The 23,099-nt window shown below is 46.3% G+C and overlaps 4 protein-coding genes across 6 annotated transcripts; 3 read left to right on the top strand and 1 right to left on the bottom strand.

Moving 5' to 3' along the window:
• Positions 1 to 844: 844 nt before the first annotated feature.
• On the bottom strand, positions 845 to 8,975 carry pphln1 (periphilin 1). 3 transcript variants are annotated; one of them, XM_067254303.1, is made up of 11 exons: positions 8,734 to 8,975; positions 8,368 to 8,429; positions 8,026 to 8,090; positions 7,727 to 7,942; positions 7,369 to 7,433; positions 6,322 to 6,456; positions 6,037 to 6,209; positions 5,834 to 5,920; positions 4,619 to 4,695; positions 2,779 to 2,910; positions 845 to 1,764 (listed from the first exon to the last, which is right to left on the bottom strand). In XM_067254303.1, coding segments are annotated over exons 2-11 (1,143 nt in total). In that variant the 5' UTR covers positions 8,369 to 8,429; positions 8,734 to 8,975; the 3' UTR covers positions 845 to 1,572. The 3 variants fall into 3 exon arrangements, with proteins under 3 accessions (XP_067110404.1, XP_067110405.1, XP_067110406.1); XM_067254304.1 differs by having other exon boundaries at positions 6,322 to 6,453; XM_067254305.1 differs by lacking the exon at positions 5,834 to 5,920.
• A 100-nt stretch (positions 8,976 to 9,075) lies between these two features.
• Positions 9,076 to 11,361, top strand: zcrb1 (zinc finger CCHC-type and RNA binding motif 1). The gene is made up of 8 exons (XM_067254306.1): positions 9,076 to 9,181; positions 9,355 to 9,464; positions 9,622 to 9,650; positions 9,749 to 9,860; positions 9,974 to 10,081; positions 10,395 to 10,504; positions 10,674 to 10,746; positions 10,882 to 11,361. The coding sequence occupies exons 2-8, from the start codon at positions 9,381 to 9,383 to the stop codon at positions 11,029 to 11,031; spliced, it is 666 nt and encodes a 221-aa protein (XP_067110407.1). The 5' UTR covers positions 9,076 to 9,181; positions 9,355 to 9,380; the 3' UTR covers positions 11,032 to 11,361.
• A 218-nt stretch (positions 11,362 to 11,579) lies between these two features.
• On the top strand, positions 11,580 to 17,968 carry yaf2 (YY1 associated factor 2). Its single transcript, XM_067254325.1, has 4 exons — positions 11,580 to 11,699; positions 12,076 to 12,201; positions 16,304 to 16,456; positions 16,672 to 17,968. Exons 1-4 carry the CDS (start codon positions 11,674 to 11,676, stop codon positions 16,925 to 16,927), a joined length of 561 nt encoding a protein of 186 aa, XP_067110426.1. The 5' UTR covers positions 11,580 to 11,673; the 3' UTR covers positions 16,928 to 17,968.
• Positions 17,969 to 18,423: 455 nt separating this feature from the next.
• Positions 18,424 to 22,591, top strand: gxylt1b (glucoside xylosyltransferase 1b). The gene is made up of 7 exons (XM_067254627.1): positions 18,424 to 18,644; positions 19,300 to 19,489; positions 19,663 to 19,794; positions 20,080 to 20,331; positions 20,656 to 20,779; positions 20,873 to 21,045; positions 21,743 to 22,591. The coding sequence occupies exons 1-7, from the start codon at positions 18,424 to 18,426 to the stop codon at positions 21,887 to 21,889; spliced, it is 1,239 nt and encodes a 412-aa protein (XP_067110728.1). The 3' UTR covers positions 21,890 to 22,591.
• The last annotated feature ends 508 nt before the right edge of the window (positions 22,592 to 23,099 follow it).

Below are 23,099 nucleotides of genomic sequence, written 5' to 3'. Positions count from 1 at the left end.
TTCTCAGGGTTCCTGCAGGTAAATTTAAGACCTTTTTACATTTACATTTAGTCATTTATCAGACGCTCTTATCCAGAGCGTTTTTAAGACATTTTAAGACCATAAAGATGAAATGTTATCGAATCGTGACCCCAAGAATCGAATCGTGAGGTACCAAAAGATTTCCACCCCTAATAGACGGTAGGCTGTACATTTCTGTTTAATATTTAACCGTGTTGCAGAGATAAATAAGTCTATTCAAGAAAAGTCTATTTATCGTCACTGTATTTTGTGAACGAGTTTTTAGAAATCCTTAAGCAAACTTTCACTTGTTTTTTAAGTATGATTAGAAGGCAGAGTATTCTGTTTTAAAACTTGGCATAAGCAGAAACAACGTTGTCATTTAGTAGTGTCATAAGGTAAAATACACCGTCTTGTAGAAAGTAACTTAGCAGGAAACCTCTGTGGCTCAATGGGTAAGCAGGATTTGAACACAAGACCCCTCACATGGTAGCCCACATCCTTAACCACTGAGCTATCAGGGATCATAACAATATTCACTCAACATTTAAATGACATGAAACTATGTAGTTGTAATAACCTGCAGAGTTGGGGTGTCAGAAAACCAGAATAAAGCAGGGCTCCCCTGTTAGCTCATTGGGTTAGTGTGCATGCTCTTTCAGACATGCTGGGGCAGTACCGCAACAGCCTGGGTTCAAATCCCAATTTTAAATTGTTTATTTTAACTTAAAAGTGACATTGTGGTCATGTGAGATGTGGGACTTCACCTTCACATAGTTATATGATTCTGATCTCCACGATGTACCTGGGGTTTAAAGACTGGAGGCTGGTCGAGTCAAGGATGTGCATTTCAAATTCCTGTTTTATTCATCGCTCTTTTTCAATGTCTTTTAAACAACATAACGCAACACAAACAATCAAATCCGTTGTCAGGAAAAACAGTCATAACCACCACCAAATCAGAGTGGTTGGTTAGAGCGTCCTAAATCCATACACAGCTGTCAAGACGGGTATTACAGGTACTGTTACATTACATGAGGTTGCAAGGCCAAATTTATAACACACTATAAACATATATTTTGAAGCTAGAGGTCTTTATCAGATGACCTACAACAGCTCTCCTTAAACCCTGGAGTGAGAGCCACAAAGACTGGCTCAATGTGACCGTTTCTATGGAAACAGAAGAATAGAAGGTTTGTAAATTGTTTGCTGAGGGTGTTTGAACTCCTGTTCTGAGGCCGCTCAGGACATTGTACAACCAATACCCTCTGCTGGTAAAATTAAAATAAGTTCAACACTGTTTCATCTCAAATGTACAGAGCTTAATGCCGAACATGAGAACATTGGTGGTCCACTTCTATCCATTGGATGGTGTTAGGTTTAATCTCCTGGTTAGCTACCACCCGGCAGAGGTCATCGTGTCGCTCCGACACGCAGTATTCACTTCCTATCTGTAGGGCCGCAGTAAGTCGGCTCACATTTGGCCATCGTCTCTGTGAAAAGGCCATGACTTTCCAAGCATCTCTCTCTCTCTCTCTCTCTCTAGAAGGTGTGCTGTGATTGGTCGGCCGCTCACACAGAGGGCTCCTGCAGTACCACCTGGTCCAGCTCGGACACAAAGTGTTTGAGGTCGTTGAAGCAGCGCTCACGGAGCTCCACGATGTTCTCCATGAGAGGCATCTGCAGCTGAGACTCCAGAGAGGCGTCCTTATCAACCAGCATCTTCACAACCATGCTGAAGGTCTCACAGTCCTGCCTGAACACCTGCACACACACACACACACGTTAATAACACAATGTGTTTAGAAAAAAATAGTTACATAAGGCAGCATGCGAGAGCCAAGCTGCCCTGTCTGTCAGGAAGCAACAAGAAGCGTTGCTGCACAGGCCTGTCCTGGAACAGGAACTCCTCGGCTGAGCTAGACGTCCCATACATCATCTGTCCTCCACAGCTAATGTGGGAGCGCTCCCTGTGTGTCTGGACATTCCAGAGGTCATGGGGTCAGCTAAACAGTCAGCTAGCCAGACTGATGTGAGAAGGAGAGGGCCAGAATAGCCATTCATCTAGCTCTGGGGGAAGCACTTATCGCAGCTCAGCACCACACAGTGAGGTGTGCTGGGAAAGTATTTCCTAAAGCGGGCTGAACTTCCTGTTTACTTCCCCCTTCTTTCCGTTGCCCCTCCCCTGTTTACCCAATCACAAACAATGGCAAGCTGTTGACCTCTGAGGGGAGGGGACCACGGAGGTTATGAGGGGGTGATTGATAGAGGATTTGTGTGTGTGTGTGAGGATGTTAGAAGCACACGGCTAGGTATAGTGTGCAGTGGGAGATGAGATGGCTAGACCAGATAGAGGGCAAAGCTAAACATCTGGCATGTGCAGAGAGCACTTCAGAGATGGTATGGGGAGAGCAAACCAGAGTCAACTACCCTCTGTGTGTGTGTGTGTGTGTGTGTGTATGTGAAAACACTGGGCGTGCAAGTGAGTGAGAGTCAAGAAAAGGTCTAAAACTGTTTGCAAGATGCACTGTCGACAGTTTAGCGACACTGGGCTCTGAGGCGCAGCTCCGTGTGAGGGCCCAGTGGGCCCCACGGCAGAGTTGTCTCAGGTTTAATGGGTCCAGTAAAGCAGCAGTAGGCCCAATGGTGCAGGCATGGCCTTCATTAGAGAACTGGGGGAGCCTGGAGCAGTGATCCTTAAACTGAGAGGGGGAGTGGCTATGGAGTAGGGCCAGGGGAACCAGAGAGCCAGAGCGTGTCTGTTGAAACGTTCCTCACCTTCTCGATCTCGTGAGCCTTGGCAGCGATGGCCTGAGCTCGTCTCTCCTTGAAGTCCTCCAAGATCTTGTGGCTTTCATCCAGAGCGCCCAGCACCTCGTTGCGGTCTCCGTCCAGCACATGTGCCTCTTCCTGGGGTTCAGACAAGACCGAAAGACGGACACACACACAGAGAACATGGGTCAGACAGAAGCAAAAAATAATAATCTTTCCCTAAGCTTACCGTGTTGCACAAATACCGACGACCATTCACGAAGAGAAATCACGGGAGACCAGATTGTTGAACCAAAGGTCGGGTCTTGTAGATGGACATCAAGGATCCGACCACATACCCATGATATAGATGGATAACCATGCAGTATAGCCTGTCTCAGTCCACTAGACTCTGGGCTGATATCAAACCACAGAGCCTGGAGCATCTACTGGGCTCAATGTGTCAGAGGGAGAAGCGGGACCAACATGGACAACTGCATCTAGACTCTTCTATTCTCCTGCATCTCCGTCTAAATCCACCTCCTCCATCTACGCTTCCAGATCATCTCCATCTTTCTCTCCCCGGCTCTAGAGGGCTAGGCCAGGAGAGGGGAGCCGGTCACGCATGACTGAATGTGCTCATGGATGGAGGAAATCAAGCACAGGCTTCATATCTTATCACGTCCCCTCTCAGATGGCCACGAAAGAAGACAAAACGAGAGAAAATAGTTAGAGGGGTTGAGAGGCCAAGAGTGTCTTAAAATACAAACACGGCTCGTAAACCCATCCAATTATCCCCTGTTCCGTTTCCCCTGAAGTCGTGTGTTTGAGACGTGGAGGAGAGAGGGAGAGAGCAGGAGGAGAGAGGGAGAGAGCGGGGCTCTTATAGGGTGATCTTGACCATGACTCACAAGAACAACATCGCTCTCGGTCCACGGGAGGAAACGGTGATGACTCAATATCTGTCTCCACCTCGTTAGACACAGAGCAGCCTCTTAGCCTTGGAGGAGCAAGGCAGACTCCCACTTTCTGGACCGGGCCACAGACAGTGGAGGGGTGGAGGGGGATTCACATTTGATCCAGGGACGTTAGCCTGCCTTGGGGATCTGGTGGATTTACAGCCCAAGATGTGAAGCTGTTGGGGCACCGTCTAATGAAGCTCAGATCATCTTCCCTTCCGATGACGGCTTGTGTGACCCAAAACATCATGATCCGGAGATGGTATATAAAGTTATAATAAAGAGTTGCATGCTTCATGGTATGGTTTCTCAGAAGAGGTTGCCAGTTTTTCTCCTGGCTTTACAGCCCGAGACCTCACACACCCTTTCAGACCAGGGTCCTGCCCATGTGACGTGTGTGTGTGTCCTGTAGACAGAGCGCCCTGCCGCACTTGTTGGAACGTAGAACGAGCCCTTTCATCTCGACCCTGTGACCGTGCCTGTCTGAGCTGACCAGATCTAACACTGGGGTGTGTGTGCGTGTAGCGCGCGCGTGTGTAAGAAGAGGCCAGGGTCTCTAAAAGCATCTTTCATCACAGCAGTCGACTGGAGGGCGTTATTTTATTTTTTACGACGCTCAGTAGAAAGCACACACATTGGGGACCTGAGTGAGTGCTCCTGCTGTGTGGGAGTGTTCTCTGATCTCTGGGCTACTGAACACAGGGTCGTGTTCGGGGGGCAAATATTTACGAACAAACCCAGCAGCAGACACTTTGATGAAGTTGGGATTGCACTGACGTTGCGGAAGCATCTGGAAGTGTTTAACAGATGCTTCAACGTTGTCTTGGGGAAGAGGCCTTTGTTTTGTGTGTGTCTTCATACATGCGTGTGTGTGTGTGTGTGTGTGTGGAGGGTCAGACAGTGCTCACCTTGGAGGTGGACGCTGTGCTCTGAGGTGAACCATCTCTGGACACACTGACAGAAAGGCCTGCTGGTCTGTCTTTGTCTGCAGGAGAGAAGAGAGAGAGACAGGGGGTGGAGAGATCAGGGAGAGAGGAGGGAGACAGGGGGTGGAGAGATCAGGGAGAGAGGATGGAGACAGGGGGTGGAGAGATCAGGGAGAGAGGAGGGAGACAGGGGGTGGAGAGATCAGGGAGAGAGGAGGGAGAGGAGAGAGACGTGGGGGGATAGAGAGAGGAGAGGTGAGGGAGAGAAGAGAGAGACAGGGGGTGGAGAGATCAGGGAGAGAGGAGGGAGACAGGGGGTGGAGAGATGAGGGAGAGAGGAGGGAGAGGAGAGAGACATGGGGGGATAGAGAGAGGTGAGGGAGACAAGAGAGACAAATGAGAGGACATGATTTGTCAGCTTCTACACACCAGGTAGGCAGTCTGATGACTAACTCTACCAGCTGTTCTGGTCACCTCACATAACTACTCAACTCACAGGTACTCTAATCTAGACAGTACTCACCAGCTACTCTAGACAGTACTCTACTCACCAGGTTTTCTACTCTAGACAGTACTCTACTCACCAGGTATTCTACTCTAGACAGTACTCTACTCACCAGGTATTCTACTCTAGACAGTACTCTACTCACCAGGTTTTCTACTCTAGACAGTACTCTAATCTGAATATCAGTATATGCATACTGAGGGGGACCAAGCAGACCCAGTCATGTCTTTTCCACAATACCATCATGTATCCCACTACTGCTACGAGGGGGGCTAGATGACATGGCACTATTATGGGATGTTCGATATATTGTGGTAGGCATGGAGATTAGGCAAAAGACTGCTAGTTGTCCGTACGACACGTGAATGGCTTTGGAGGGGCAGGCTGGGGTAACACTTTATCTGCCGGTCCAGATTCTGAAGTAGCACCTCAACATTTCCCTGGCATTTAAGACACAGTGAGGTCAAAGGTCAGACATTGGACAAACAAATAGTGTGAGACCACTGGATGTCCCCTCCAGGGAGTGGTGGCTACACAGCACAACACAGAAAGCTCTACAGACTGGGTGGCCCTGCAGGTTCTGGTCTAGGACCAGCACCACCTTCCCAGCCCCTAGTCTGAACTAGCCAGATGGGAAATGCCGAGCTGGTCTTAGGTCAGCCGCTAGAGCCGGTCCAGCTGAGAGTACAGACCCAGGTAGTCATGTCCGGCCTGCGGGGGGTACAGTGTCCCCCAGAGGAGATCTGCTCCTCCACCGTGTCCCTGGGGACAGTCCACACCTGAAACGCCAGTGACATCATCACACGGGGACGAAAGAGACATGGAGATAGGATAGGGGGGGGACTAGAGAGAGACTGATTTCGGAGGCTGAGGAGAATACAGAAGGGGTACATACTCTTTCCCTGCGGGGGGTAGGCCAGCCCCTTGGCCCTGTCTGGGGAGTACCCTCTGCTGCTGACCGAGGACCCGGAGCGACTGTGGGGGGAGGGGGGTACGTCTCTGCGCTGGGGGGAGCGCTCCCTCAGGGGGGGGAACTGACCCTTCCTCCTGTAGGGATCTCTCTCCTCGCTGGGCGGGGGGGAAGAACCACACCATGGGTTGCTAAGTGACATTCATGACGCTGTAACACCATCCACAAAGGCACTGTGGGTTGAGAGAGAGAGTGTGTGTGTGTGTGTACCTTCTGTCCAGGCTGAGGATGGCCTGCATCAGAGTGTCATCACCCCCCTCTGGCACCACGGCTGAAAGGGAGCGGGGGGCGGGGTACATCTGACCTCGCACGCTGGGGGGGGCTGCAGCGCGGCTGCTGCTGCTTCTGGAAGGAATCACACACACACACGCACACACAAACACACACAGAGTGAGGCATCAATAAAAAGGTACATAACTTTACCTACCTACCCGTCTGGGGGAAAATAAAAATTCAAGCTATTCAAAATGCTACTCAAGGCTTTTGCTTGACCAAATACGGTCACAGGTTTTAATAGCGTGTTGGCATTCTCAGACAGTTATAACTGCTGTAGAACAAAGCTGTTTATCTGTGCTTCATCACTCTGAGCAGAACTGAACAGCCAACAACAGACTGAGTAAGGACAGGCATACAGGACTGTGATCAGGTCTGGGGCTTGAGAATCAAGTCTCTGAAACTGTTGGACTGCCTTTATTATACAACTCAAGAGAAAGCACACTCCCCGGCTACAAGCAAATGTGTGTTTTTGAGTCTGAGGGGTTGTCCCAGGACAAGAGAGCATGCAGAGACAAGTCTAAGTGGGCCAGGGCTGACAGTGATTAATGGTGCTGTGTAAACAATCATCTCACACACACACAGGAGTGGCACATAAAGTATAAACACGCTGCTGAAATGAGTTGAAGGAGCTGCTCAGAACTAAATATATGGAGCAATGCTGCCCCCTAATGGTAACTATTGTCCTTACACCAGTGGGTCTCAATCCTGGTGCTCGAGGCCCCCTGCCCTACGTGTTCTAGATGTTTCCCTGCTCCGACACACCTGATTCAAATGGAGGGATCGTTTTCAGGCTTCTGCTGAGCTTGATAATGACCCACCAATGCTGCCTTACAGTCAGTACCTAAAGATGCCATCTGACATGACACCAACAAACATCCTTTGTGAATGCCTCAGTGTGTGAGTATGTACGATTGTGTGTGTGTGTGTGTGTGTATGTACGTCTGTGTGGGTGTGCAGGCCAGGAGTTAAAGTCAAAGCTACCTAAAGTCCATCTGGCGTGTTGTGTGTGGCTCCTCTCTGGGTCCTCTGTAGAGGTATGGGTCCTCCTGCAGTAACAGAAAAGATGAAACATCCACAGACGTCAGAGGTCAGAATAGACTGAAGGACTGGGCATGGGTTCATCCCATGCTTGCCACTCCCAGATAACTGTATGGAGGGTAGGTACAAACAACCATGGCTGAGCTGAGACTAACCAGACCTCTCAGACTTATAAAGAGATGGGACACGACACATGGACCGAGTGCTGCTAGGAAAAAATACTTAAACAGGGGGATTCTTATTTAAAAGCCTTTATTGCGAGTATTTCATATTCAAGTCTGGGGTACAACTTTCAACTTACTCTTCTAGCGGGAGGAACAGCCCTGCGCTCGGTCGGAAAATGCAGGCTATCGCCATGGTAGCCTCTCTGTTCCTCGCCATGGTAACTGCGTGGGGCGCCTCCATTGGGGTAGAAGCGGGCTGGGCTCTCGTACTCAAATGCCCGGCTATATTCCTCCTCTGGCCGACCTAAATTCGACCTCCTCTCCGGTGCTCCAGGGCCACGAGGGTACGGCCCCTACCATCGAACACAGGGAACAGGTTAGGATTACATGCAGGCCTTTCACTTTAACGGATTGTGTTTGAAACCGCATTACTCACCGCTCTGTCCTGTATGAAGCGTTCCTCATACACCTCGCGGATGTTCCGTTCCCTCCTATATGCCACTAAGAGGAACATTCAACAGAACAATCAGGCAGTTAGCTTCCACCAAGCTCTGATTTTATTTTTACAAATGTTTTGATTGTGTAGGATATGAGGCTGCTATAACGGATGCAGTTGAAATGCATGCATACACATTTGGTGTTGGATCTCTTGTTTCATTGAGATCCTGCCCATTACATTTTTTGAAGAGACACATAACATCTCGCTTACTATTGATGTTCTAACTCGCTCTACACGAATATAAAACCTTGATCAGCTTCGCAAAAGTGTGTTACTTACTTGTTAGTTCAAGAGTTTGAGGAATTTGTTGATGATTACCTAATCCAAATCTTCAAAACGAACTGTGGAGAAGATGGAGGATTACATGTATGCAGATTATACAGCAGCAGCTAATGGTGCTAATTGTAAGCAGCTAATAGTGTCAGACAATTAATCATATCGCTTCTGCACAGTCAACAGCAACTGATGGAGCATGATTGGCAACCCGGTAGAAAGCAAGCGCTGGGAGACTTTTAAAGAAATTTAAACATGAAACATACAACTGAAAAAAAACTAGTGATATGCTGGATATCATAACTTTAGCAAACAGCGACGTAACTAACCAGGATAGCTTTGTATATGTAATGTGCACGTAATTTGACTCACCAAGTAGCAATAATATGCTAACTTTAAGATAGCTAGCTAGCTAGCTATCCCTCACTGAAACGTTGTACACTGCTGCACAGCCGTCCATGCTTTGTTCTCACAATTACGTTAAACAGACTTAAGAAAACTATATTTATCACACACTGATACCTAATAACAATATGAATATCACATGGCAAGTCCAAGTAAATTATGTTATAAATAAAGATTTACGATCGCAAAAGTATGACCGAATCTTCTGATCATTGCCATTTAGTCACCTTTTCCGGTTGTTGCAGTTTGTCATTGGTCAGATCACTGTTCTAACCGTTGTGCGTCATTTTACTGCGCCTATTTACTATCTTTAGGTGTCCCATTTTTGCACGATTTTAAACGTTATTGAGGGATGGCTTTGCAGCAAATAGCGAATATTTAGCCCGAAGACCGATACTTCGCCAATACATGTTCGGTAGGTACTGGAAGATTAAACAGAATATCTACCATTTAGCTAGCTAGTTATTTAGCTTGCTAGCTGTGGAACTATTTTACTGTTGAAGCCATCTAGCTATAGCTGACCAACTAAACTACATTATGAGGACCATATTAGATTGTATTTTATAAATAATTCACTGTATTTTATAGAGTTGTACCCTTAGAGTCTCGTCAATATGAGTGGGGGTTTGGCACCAAGCAGAAGCACAGTCTATGTGTCAAACCTGCCTTTCTCTTTAACCAACAATGATTTACACAAGGTATGATATTCACACCCCACCCACTTGATAGTAAAACGATCTCCTGTTTGTCTGTGCATGTATGTCTGTGTGTGAGAGAGCTGGAGAAATCATTGTATACCTTAAGAATTGTATACCTTGATGATGGCTATTAAAGTGTTTCCTCATCACTTTACAGCTCTTCACAAAATATGGCAAAGTTGTAAAGTAAGTTCATTTTGGAGAGAGTGCATATGTCAAACAGACTTTACAATACAGTTTTATCGGTAATTGAACTGTGGTCAAATAAAATTTGATTCTTTCAGAGTGACCATAGTGAAAGATAAAGAAACACGCAGAAGTAAAGGAGTGGCGTTTGTTCTATTCCTGGATAAAGAGTCGGCACAGAACTGTTTTAGGTCACTAAACAACAAACAGGTATGTTATGTTTTCTAGAAATACGTCAACATGAACAGTGTAGTCCCTTTCATCCTGGATCCGCTGATGTGTTCCTGGCTGCTACTCAGCTCCCTCTCTCTGTCTGTACTCAGCTGTTCGGTCGCACGGTAAAAGCCAGTATCGCCGTCGACAACGGGCGCGCCACAGAGTTCATCAGGAGACGTAACTACGCAGACAAATCGAGATGCTACGAGTGCGGTGTAGGTTGCCGTCCGATAATCCTGTCTGATACCTGTCCTTCTCATCAATAGAATATTGGGTTTGAAGATGCTGAGTTGTATCTAACACAAGATGGGTGTCAGATGTGTCAGATGGCTGAGCGGTTAGGGAATCGGGCTACCAATCAGAAGGTTGCTGGTTTGATTGCCTGTGCAAAATGACGTTGTGTCCCTGGGCAAGGCACTTCACAAATACTTGCCTTGGGGTGAATGTCCCTGTACTTACTGTAAGTCGGTCTGGATAAGAGCGTCTGCTAAATGACTAAATGACAATATGACTGGGCTTGTGTTGTAGGATACGGGTCACCTGAGTTACGCTTGCCCCAAGAACATGCTGGGAGAACGAGATCCCCCGAAGAAGAAGGAAAAGAAGAAGAAGAAAAAGGTTGAGGAGCCTGAGGAAGTGTACGTGGAATTTACATTCATACATATATACATACATATAGTATAGTAATAAAGTAGACAAGCCAGCAACGCTGATATGCACACACTGCTTCCCTGTGCATTTTGGACTGTTCTGTAATTTCATACTCCTCCCACCAGTTATATATTTGCATATTTTGCTTTGTATCAGTCCAGAAGAGGAAAGTGAAGAGGAGGGTGAGGATCCAGCTCTGGACAGTCTGAGTCAGGCCATCGCTTTTCAGGTCAGTTCAAATGAGATCAATGTTGGAACACACACAGCATGACCCATCACAGCTACTTCTAGTGTTCCATGCCCTGCTTCGCCCCCCCCCCCCCCCCTGACTTCCTGTCCCCACATGGACTTCCTGTCCCCTCAGCAAGCTCGCATCGAGGAGGAGGAGTGTCGCAGGAAACGGACAGCCCTCGCTGCAGAGGACGCTGCTCAGGCGTCTACGTCGGACGACTCCAGGAAGCCTCGGATCAAGAAGAGCGCCTACTTCAGTGACGAGGAGGAACTGAGTGACTGAGAAGGTCTGGTCTGAGAGACTATGGCCAAAAGACAGTTGACAACGCTGTAGATCTTTTTTTTTACGAGAGGATAATGTGGGGTTACATGGCAATGAGAGGTTAGAGTAAGTCCAGTGTAACAGTATGTTTTTGGTATATTTATACATTTGTCTACCTGACGTGGCAGATGACCAGTGGTAAGATGATTGGGGATGGAGTTTGACTCCATGGTTGTGGTCAGAGATTGACTCAGTATCTAACTCTCCACTAAAACTTAGTTGTAAATATCATTGATGTAACTGCTCCCTGTTATTGTTGTCCATGTTTGGAAATAAAACGTTTCAACAAAAGCTTATCTCCAAGATGATGAATAATAATATAATGGAGATCTCACTGAATGCTCTTTATTGTATTATGTCGACCAAATGGCTAAAAGCCCTTTGATTTAAATGAGAATCACTCATCGGTGTTCATCAGGAATGTTGGACCTGTTCACAGCGACAGGAAATGCTGTGAAATCTGATTGGAGGGAGTGCGTCACGTGATAATTCGCCAACCGGAGTTTCCACGACAGCTGAAGCCGTGCGGTTCGGGCGCATCGCTTTATCAACATATAAGGACTACGTCCTTATTTAAACATCCACAAACTAACTTTTGATAGCATGGGAGACAAGAGAAGTCCTACAAGGTAAGTAGCTGCTCACTATTTTTGTGACATTGATAGTAGGCAGTGGATATTAGCACACATTATTGAAACAGTCCAGGATCGGTGTGTGTGTGCTTGTGTCTGCGACGATGTGTGTGTGTGTGTGTCTGGAGGGGTAATGTGTGAGTGTCTCAGAGTATGTGTGTGAGAGTGAGGGATACAGTGTAGCAACCATGGCGGACTGTCTGTTTTATTACGGTGTCAGACCAGCTCGTGCCTTGTGAACCGTATCCGTTTCGACGCTAAATGGAACGTTTCCAGATGTTTAACGGCGATTGAGAAGGCTGCAAACACACGCACTCACAGCACCGTCTGTCGGGATGTGCAAGTGATCTCTGTCCGTTTGTTTTGTTCGAAGGCCGAAGCGTCAACCGAAGCCCTCTTCAGACGAGGCATACTGGGATTGTAGTGTCTGTACGTACAAGAACACTGCCGAGGCTTTCAAATGCATGATGTGCGATGTCAGGAAAGGAACGTCAACACGGTAAGTAGTCTGAATCAGTTCTGTGTTGTCGATAGTAAATGTAACAAATACGTCTTTAAATACCAATTGCTTTTCGTAGTTGCAGCTTAAATATTACAACCCATTTGCATTACTCAACACCGTACTTATTGTAAGTACCAAAGACTTAACACGATAACATCTCAGATAATGTTTGTTACTTACATTTCAAAACAGTGAGACGTCAGGATAATAGGCGGGCCTAGGGCAACGTTAATGGGGGAAATATTTTTTTTCTACCGACGGAGCAGCCCCTCTCGGTAGTTTATAGCCATTTAACCTATTTATTTATTACAGAATAATGCAGATTAGTACATTTATGGTATTTGTAAAGGCGTATTTAATGTTCACAATACATGCAAATATAATATGAACACAGTCTTAACTATCCAATTACATATATCAGTCCTGGCAGATGATCACCACCCAGTCTTTGTCCAGGCTACAGCCCCAAACGGCGTCTTTAAGTAGCCAACATATGGACCTCCTATCTCCCCCTTCTCAGATGCCAGAGAGTCTCATTGATAGAGCTGAGTTGTGGCTGTGTTAGATGGATGATCATCCGGTATGGTTAGAGGATATCCCTTCTGCTACCTCACCTAGCAAGCTAGTAGATCTCACCTCAGTAGACAGGAAGAGGCTGGTGACACCACAATATCTCCACGGGCTGGTGGGGGTGGGGTGGGAGGTGAGTGTGTAATCATGGCTGCCCTCCTGTCATCCATCTTGTGGTGTGATGTTTTGGTTGCAGAGAGGGGGGAGGGGGGTCTGTCTCTCTGCTCTGCCCTGGGGCTTCTATTTGACATCAGGGCCTCTGACTCACACTCTGAAGAGATGACACTAGCCTTGTCTTCCTTTGACACAGTGTTCCATAAAGGCATTCCAGCTTGGAAGAACAGAGCTCCGTGTCTGGTCTCTCTAGCAGAGCTTGAACGTTATCTCCCTCCTCCATGCTCCACCAATTATCCCAGTTTGAAAGAGACGTTTTTTAAATGAGGCAGTTAACTGTGCAGATGCAATTTGCCTCGTTCGTAGTGTGTGTGTGTGTGTGTGTGTGGAGGGATACTAGCTGAAAAGAGGGTGCCACACCAGCTGCCAGACAGACACCCAGAGCTCATTAGTATGCAACGGCTTAATCAGGGAGCTGTCATCAGAGACACAGCGATCTCATCAGGACATTAAAGCAGCCAGGGGGGTTCAGCACACGCACACACCTACACACACTGAGAGAGAGAGAGAGAGAGAGAGAGAGCGCTGTAAGGAGGTTATGCTTGTCCTTTGTACACTATAGGCAAATCTGTCCTGATTACCCTACAGAAGGCCCTGGCACCGGAAAACAGCCTGAGTTGAAGCTACAGGGACATGCCTGAATTTGACTTCCTGCCATCCTGACTACACACACAAACACACACATACAGTTATGGTGCTGTGGCTCATAGAAGACTCTGGTAATACGGCTGACAGACGAGATTATAGGATTCCTTTGTCTGCCATGTTAGTAGTATTAGTATCATGTCTGAGGACATTGAGTCAGAGCTGGTCTTGTATTTAGTGTGTCAGTCATAAGGTCCTTTTATCTTAGTCTCATAACATTTACTCCTAAAGGAATCCACAGTCACAGAACTCAGGAGGGCAGGGGGAATAAGTAAATGTGAGGAGGTGAGGGAGCAGAGAGGGAGGGAGAGGCAGCTGTGTAGGAGATTGCGTGCGGACAGCAGTTAAAGGATGAAGATGAATGTTTTATGAAGCTGAGCTTCAGCAACGCCAGAACAGCAGACTCACTGGAAGCACATTGTTCAGCCAGCGATCAAGCACACCAATCACAAGAGCCCATTCGGATTTTGACTCATTAAGAGAGAGGGTGAGAGGACGAGGGAGAGAGGAGATGTTTATGTGCCCGTAGAGGCCACAGCACAAGATCACATCCTCACGGCTGTCTCTTTCATTTGACAACAGCTGACAAGTTATTGAGCTATCAGAGGGGTTTAAAAACAAACAAAGCCACTACACAAAGCCAAAAACATATTCCGCAGCCGAGTACTGGGAGCAAATTGTATTTGACCTTCCCCTGCGAGCACACAAACACGCACACAGCGCAGTACAACACACACACCCACACAGCACAACACACACCCACACACATACACCACCTGCCCATTAATCTGAGTGCTCTGACTCATCAGGCCCAGGAGGAAAGCAGTAGCTTGTATCAGAGTATAACGTTTCCACCAGTTAGCCTACAATGTTTTTTGTTTGTGGAGGTGGGTTCGTGGGTGATCTGACTCAGGCTTTTTCCTTCACCTCTACAAATACACACACGCGCACACACACACACACACACATAGAGAAAAGCATCCTCATTCCTTCTCACTAGACCATGATGGTGTTAATGTTGGAGCCAGGGTGCGTGGTGTGTGTGTGAGAATGGGGGGGGCTTAGGAAGTGTTATAAACCACAGGAGAGTGAGAGCCATCTGTTACAAACTCACTGTCCCACACATGCACACAAACATTCACACACACATGCACACACACCTTGCCACACAGAGTAAAAGTGACATGTTCAGGCAGAGAGAGACATTAATCAAGTTGGATTCTCTCCCACATGCAGCACGCAGAACTTGCTGACAGGGAGCACATACACATACGCACACACCAGGTGTCTGATCTGTTGGGGCTCTGGGTACTTGGAACAGTGTGTTACTCATCTCACTGTTATCTCTTGGTAGTGTCATCTTCTAGGAAATACAGAGACTGGGGACGGGAGTAGGAAATGCATAAATGGAATGAAATATTGTATTCTTGTAAGAGACAGTTTTGCATAGCACCAGTCCAATAATGAACAAAACAAAGAAACGAGTAGGCCCATTGATCTTCCAGGACTGCAGGATGTGTCACAGACAGACAAATAGTTCAAAAGATAGAAAGATAAGAGACTGTGTTTTTCCTTAACCTCATCTTTGATTTCTAAGTGCGACTCCATTCATTTATTACAAAACTGTTGGCCTTGTTGACTATCGATCTGGATATCTTCACATCTTCACATATACACACACAAACATAGTTCAACAGGCAGCTGCGTTTAGAGTGTTACAGAGTGAGAGGGAGATTCAGTCCAGACCCCCTGTGGTGTAATTGGACTCTAGGTCTATGTTGTGCTTCGATAACATCTCCACGGTAACATCATAATCGCCCTGTAACTGGGTTATGTCAAGACAATCCTCAGAAATTCTCTTCTGAATTGCATTCCAGCGTTCTAAAAGAGATTTAAACGTGTCAGCAGTTCTGCGGTGGTGTTCTGTGAGGATCCCTGGCTTCAGCTCTGTACTGTATATAGGCCAGCACATTCATTTACATACTAGTCTGTACCACCATATCCTATCATGGCTACACTTTCTAGATGAACGTGGATTCAGGTCATCCAGCCACACCAGTGCTATCAGACTGTTTTCCTGGTCTACTCTGGATGCCTGCAGGGCTCTGTGTGTGCGTGTGTGTGTGCGTGCGTGCGTGTGTGTGTGTGGGTGAGTGACAGACTGAAAAGGGAGATCACTCTGCAGTTACAGGTTTTTTCTCTCTCCCCTCCCACTATGGTGAGACAACAGATGGGTCTTTCAACACTTGTTTTCCGGGTAGATCTGCCAGTACTCAAGTCAGACAAGCAAGCAGGACCTCATGTATGCATGGAGTGCTTCCTGGAGCAAATGCTTAACTCTTGTGTATACCGGTATTTCAGAAGATTCATAAGTTATTTCAGATGAGGGTGGAAGTGGTTGCAAGTGCATCTACCAGACAAGAGTATGTGGTTTCATAATACTCCACATCTCTCTGTGGTCTTTCATCCCAGTACTATTATTACTCAGCAGGTGCCACTTTGCTGACTTCAAGGTGACTGCATGTCTACGGCCGTATGTTAGGATGGACAAGCCTATTAAACCTGCGCACAGAGATCCACGTCTGAGGACAAACCGCTGCTTTAGCTGCCTCCTGCCTCTCGGTCCACTCACAGGACCATGTCCAGACATGTTGATGTGTTCATACCTTAATCGTCTCTTCTGTCCTCTCCTCTTCCACCGTCCCCACAGGAAGCCTCGCCCTGTCTCTCAGTTAGTCTCCCAGCAGGTAACGCCACAGTTTGCTTCTCCCACGCAGCCTAAGAAGGAGAAAAAGGAGAGAACTGAGAAAGAGAGACATGATAAGGAACCAACACTAAAGAAGAACAACCACAAGAAGATGAGGTGAGCGTTTCAAGCTAAGACAAAATAGAGGGTTTTCTATAAAGGGCAGATTAGAATACAAAGTATGCGTGTATAGTTTAAAAAAATATATATATATACGTTATATGGTTGTACTGGATATTATGGGATTGAAGAATTGCATGTTAGGTTTTTCGCTGGTTTTTCTATTTAAATATCCCTCTCTACTTTCCCTCCCTTTCCCCACCCCTTCATAGGCCGAGGTTAAAGAACATTGACAGGAGCAGCGCTCAGCACCTGGAGGTGACGGTGGGAGATCTAACTGTCATTATCACAGACTTTAAGGAGAAGCCTAAGCCCTCGTCCACATCCACCACCACCACCTCCACAACCTCAGTCTCCGCAGACCACCACAACCAGAGTGGCTCCAGCTCAGACAACACAGAGAGGGGGGTCTCTAGGTCATCCTCACCCAGGGGTGAGGCCTCTTCCGTCAATGGAGAGCTACACTAGGCCCCAAACCTGGCAACCCCAACCCCCCATCTCCCATAATGGATTTACCATGCCCAAATCCCTCTGAAGTCACCAACCCTCTACATTTGACCTCACCCTCTCCGCAATGCCAACCTGGACCTAAACTCCCAACGTGGCAACCTCAACCCCCACTCTGGACCACAACCTCCGACCTGGCACCCCCAACCCCCACTCTGGACCTCAACCTCACACCTGGCACCCCCAACCCCCACTCTGGACCTCAACCTCCAACCTGGCACCCCCAACTCCCACTCTGGACCTCAACCCCCAATCCTAGCCACTCTAAGGGACCCTATCTATTAAACCATAATGTTACTTCTGGACGAGTCTTTGTTCTAAATTGTAGTGAATGGTTCTAGATTCATTGTTTAGAACTTGGTTCCCGGCCTGGCTAATTCTGGACCTGTACATGTAGCAGCTACAGGTTGTGCTTAGTTAGCAAGATTATGGTCCACGAGGAACAGCAGACTCCCCTATTGCAGGCATTGGTTTGTCTGGCTTCTGGAATACACTACAGGTTCTGAAGAAACATTTGAATAAAATTCCAGTTTAGGTAACTTTAGGTTGAAACAGTTGTTATATTCTATGTTGATAAACCTGATCTCCTATGACCTGTTGTACAGAATTGGTGTGTTAGACATCCCAACAGTGTTACCATTCTCCAGGCATGACATTGTGTTTCAGAGTTCAGTACTTGTTGCATTCTGGGAGAACATGTGAGGAAATGTTATTTCTTGTGTCACAATGGAGACTTTAAATATATTCTAATTGGTTCACTACACTAGCTGGGACTAGACGTGGATTAATGAGAAAGATTTTGTTGGTTAACAATGTTCATTTTTTGTTGTGTCCACGTTAAACCACCTGGTACCATTGATGTCACACTCACCATTTTTATTTTTGTTTTGTTTTTTACATTATTTGGATTGACCAAACTTTCCTGTTTAGAAATGTATGAAAATATAGGTTCATGTCTGAAGATTAACGAAAGAAAATTAATGAAATTATGTATTCAAAAAGTATGCTGTCTGATTTTTTTTCTGTCTGGTTAGTGATTGGTAAGAAGTCTGTTACATATGTCGAAGATGAAAGAAAAGCAATAATAGTTATTTAGTAGGCATAGCTCTGAATGTCTAAAAGTAATGATATGCTTTTATAAATCTACTGGGATTTATCAGCACCACCTGGTAAACACAATAGCCTCCTATTCAAAGCAACAAAATAACTCCTAGTTTGATGTAATAAAATATTTTGACGATAAAAGAGTGAAAGGAGTGCATATTTAAGTTGTTTCTGTGAAAGGGGGTTTAGGTAGTTAGAAGTGTATTTTCCCAGCTAATAAATTACACGTAGGGGGAGGGCCTGACTTTTTTGTCTTTCTCACCCCTCCCCCAGACCCTAAAGTCCTTCCAAATGTGTACTAGCACGGTCCTGTGTCATGCCTGTGTGCTCTGAAAGCGATTTAACTTTCGATAATGCGGCGATACATTCGTGCATTCCTCGTGTGCACGGTGTTGGCAGTGTTATCGGTATTGTACGTGTACAGTAAACTGTTCTACTCGACTCTGTTGGACGGAGGAGGCGTCGGTAGGATGACTTTCTTGTCGCCAGCTGCTTCCCAGCGGAGAGCCATCGGACAAGGAACCAAGCTGCTAAAAGACAGAAAAGGCCCCGAGAGCCAACATTGGAATAACAGGTATGGTATTTATAGACAATTTGTCTAATATACCGGTCTCACTTGAAGGAAATGTTTCATTTGTTTCTGCTGTTTGAACTTCCATTGAAGCCAATCGACCAGCGATCACTTAATGCATATTAAGCAAAGCATGGGCATGTTGTTGCTATTTACAAGTCCCCGTTGGCGTCTGCTGTTGGCTACGTGTATTTTGTTCCTTTAAATAGCTTGTTGCATCCCTTATCAGTTATAAATGATATCAGTATACAGTAGTAATTTGACTAATAGGTCTAATTGAATGAGATGCAGCTTCTGCAAACACATTTGTTTTCTCAGTTGCTCTTTTTCTGTAACTGTAACTCTTTCACATAATCTCTCTATAACTCACTCAGGCACTCACACACAAAAACACACTCCTGTCCAATTACCTCTCAGCCTTGTGTCAATCTCTGGAGGTGTGACAGAGCCAGAGCATTCCCAGAGTGGGGGTGGATAGACCATGGATAAACCTGAATCTAGCTAACCTGTTTAAGTGGTGACACTCATTTCAGCATACACCCAGGGTTTGTCACGTGTACTGAGTGAAACTCATAGTGTTTCTATAGTGAAACAGGGTTCATATTGTTTGTCTCTAACAGAAGTTCCCTCAGAGTGGTCACATGTCTCTCTCTTTTAGGAACATCATGCGTCAGAGGGTTGAGAGCGATCCCAGTCCTGCTCCCATCATGCACCTGGGCGTGGTGGCGTGCGGCCAGAGGCTGGAGGAGACCCTGACCATGGTCAAGTCTGCCGTGCTCCTCAGCTCCAAACAGCTCCTCCTGCACCTGTTCTCTGAGGAGCTTCTGCACAGCAGCTTCACACTGGCGGTGGGTGACTTGTACTGAGTCATGGAAGTACTGACTGTAATGCTGCTTATACTATGACAGCACTGGTAGTTACTACCGGCATAGTACTGTCTTTTTTGGCTGTGCTACAGTTGCTTTACTTATGGTGTGAAGTGTGTGTGCGTGTCTGAAATGCTTGCTCTCCTGTGCTGCAGTTGGAGTCTTGGCCTGGCCATGTGCGCTCCAGGTTCAGCTACAGGCTTTACCCCATCACCCTCCCCCAGGAGCACGCTGCAGAGTGGAGGAAGCTGTTCAAACCCTGCGCCTCCCAGAGGCTCTTCCTCCCTGTGAGCCCATGTCTGCTCTCACACTCATTGGCTCTCACACTCTCCTGTCCAGTAGTTAGACTGTTAACTCTTTCCTGGGATGTGGTCATAATTAATGTGTTTTTTTGACTCCCTACCTTTCCTCTGTTCTGTCTTTCACGCTTTCTCTCCCTATATATATATATATACTCTCTCTCTCTCTCTCTCTCTCTCTCTCTCTCTCTCTCTCTCTGTCTCTGTCTCTGTCTCTGTCTCTGTCTCTCTCTGTCTCTGTCTCTCACCCCCCTACACACCCTTCACCCTCAGCTCATCCTGAAAGACGTAGACTCCCTGCTCTACGTGGACTCTGACGTTGTGTTCCTGGAACCTGTCGACGCCCTGTGGGCGTTCCTGACCGCCTTCAACTCCACCCAGATGGTTGCCATGGCGCCGGAGCACGAGGAGCCGCGCATAGCCTGGTACAACCGCTTCGCCCGACACCCGTACTACGGACGCACCGGGGTCAACTCTGGGGTCATGCTGATGAACATGACCCGCATCAGGAGCACCTACTTCAAGGTCTGGGGTCAACGTTTCACATTTAACTCTGCTTTCATACACGTCATGCCTTAATTCACACTGGTAGATGGGTGTAGCTCAGTGGTAGAGTGTTTGGCTGCAGAGTAATAGGTTGCAGTAGTAAACCTGTCCGTACATCGCTTTGGAAGTGTTTGCAAGTCTTTACTAAATGAATGCATAATTATTCCACTCTATACTGTATGTTAGCTGGTTCACGCTAAGGAATGGACACTAGGGTGAACCACCAGGTGGCATCAGAGAGTCACAATCCTGTTTGAGTGCAGTGGTGGTTGTTGACCGTGTGTTTCTGTCCTGCCTGGTCAGAATGACATGACGTCCGTAGGACTCAGGTGGGAGGAGCTACTGAGGCCTCTGCTGCAGAAATACAAACTGAACATCACCTGGGGAGACCAGGACCTGCTTAACATTATCTTCCACCACAACCCTGGTCAGACACACACACACCACATTTAACTCAGTGAGCCTACCTGCTAGCCCCAGGCTGTGTTATGAGATCTAACTCCACCATACCGTCCTCCAGAGTGTCTGATGGAGGTGTCATGCCAGTGGAACTACCGCCCAGACCACTGTATCTACGGCTCCAACTGTGTCTCAGCAGAGGAAGCTGGGGTCTGCATCCTCCATGGCAACAGGGGGGTCTACCATGACAACAAACAACCTGCATTCAGAGCTGTATACGATGCGATAAAGCAGGTATGCATGCAATCACACACAGATATACACAGACATACATTGTTCCGAATTTTTGTCAATGATATTGCTTGATTTGCTTAATGGCGTGGCCATATACAATGGCCTACAGCAGATTCTTACACACACACACACACTTGCTCTGGTCATGTGTGGCTGCTGTTCTGCAGGTAATAAAGTCTCACTGTAAAAGCCAGGCCCAGGAATGAGCAGTAAAGTTTTAGTGCTGACGCTACATCTAGAGTGTGTGTGTGTGTGTGTGTGTGTGCGTGTGTGTGTGTGCGTGTGTGTGTGTGTCCATGTGGACAGCACTCCATCATCAGCACCAGATCAATACTCCGACTGTAAATGCAGCTTTATGACCAGGCGTGGAAAAGAGTATGTGAGAGCGTACTCGTAAAACACTGTCGTTTTTGTGACCTGATACTAGCTGCCGCTCCCAAGGCAAATGAGTCCTTGGTTAAAACCTAATACCCATTTGATTTCCTGTGTGCGTAGTAAAAGTCCCTTCATTATTAAACAGTAGGCTTGGTTTTTACTTTAATTGCCTCATGACATCAGTAAAACAAGAACAAGTAAATCAAAGTATATTCCTCAGGGTCTGTCATCCTTAACAGATGTATCACTGACGTTGTGTTGTTGCAGCAGTGTTGTGTTGTGATGTGGTTACCTGGTGAAAGACAGCTCTTCTTGTCCTCAGTACTCGTTTGACGCGGACCCAGTCAGCTCTCTGCTGCGCCCCCTGGAGGCAGCACTGCAGAACACCACCCACACCTACTGTGGCAAGGCCCAACACCAGCTCACCAAAAGACTGGCAGTCAGTCTAACTAGCACACACAGAGGCTGACCTGCCAGAGCCTTCCAGAAGGGTCTAGACTCAAGCATGACAGCAGCTCATCTATGTCTAGTACCTGAGTCTGGCCTGGACAGCTGCAGATTGTTGTGTCCAACAAGACTCTCTCCATATTGGAGAATCTACGTTATCTCCATGTTCACATGGAATATACACACTGTGGGGTAAAAACACCACAATGATTCTGGTAAAGGCACATTTTGTCAGGAAATCTGTTTAAACTGTCTGTGACCCACTGTGCCATGTGGTTGTGTTACCAATGTGCATAAGTTAGTGTTTGTTTTTCTATTCATATGCAATGCCAAAGTTTGTTGTTGTGTTTTTTATTTGCACTGTTAAACGTACAAACAATGATGAACATCAGGTAAAAAAAAAAAAAGAAGAATGTTTCTTCTGGAATGTTGTGTTCTATCTCCTAAAATGTTGTATTTGTGGATTGTGTAGCATCTCCATGTGTATCCCAGAATGTGTAAACAGCCAAATGTTGTATAATTTATGCAATAAAAACTAGGGGTGTAACAATATATCATGGAACAATATATCGCAATACAAAATGTTTTATGGCAAGTTATGGCAATATTTTTACAATATGACGTCCGTTTGATCCTATTGGTTGAGCTACCAGTGCGCGACCTACCTGCGTCATGCGTTCATTGCATTCATAGAAATTGCTTGAACTGAGTTAACAAAATTGTATGTACAACAAAGAAAATTATTGAACATGTTTAATGTTTTGGAAATAAATCTGTTAATTGAATTTCAGTTTCATAATTTTTTTTGTTCAAAATATCGTGATACGTATTGTATCGTACACCCAGTATCGTGATACGTATTGTATCGTACACACAGTATCGTGATAAGTATTGTATAGTGAGCTGAGTATATCGTTTCACCCCTAAAGAAAACCCTTCCACCGTCAATTGTGCGAAAGTCTTTCCAACAGGTGGCAGCATTTCACATCATATTTACTGAAGACAAAGATGGTTGCTTCGTAGTACCAGTGCCTTCTATATATCAACACCCTATCAGCAGGACCTGTTAGATGGCTTGGCATATCCTTGGTGTCCACTGACCACACTATATAAAACCTAAGATAAACAGACCATATATTCAACACAGATATTACATACCATGTAATATCTCACACACTCCAAACAACCCGCATATTTCACGTAGATGTTTATATTTTCCCCAATACCTCGAC

Source organism: Osmerus mordax, chromosome 17 (assembly GCF_038355195.1).
Source record: "Osmerus mordax isolate fOsmMor3 chromosome 17, fOsmMor3.pri, whole genome shotgun sequence".
Classification (NCBI taxonomy): Eukaryota; Metazoa; Chordata; class Actinopteri; order Osmeriformes; family Osmeridae; genus Osmerus; species Osmerus mordax.
Note: the sequence above shows the minus strand (reverse complement) of the source record. Positions and strands in the feature narration are given on the sequence as shown.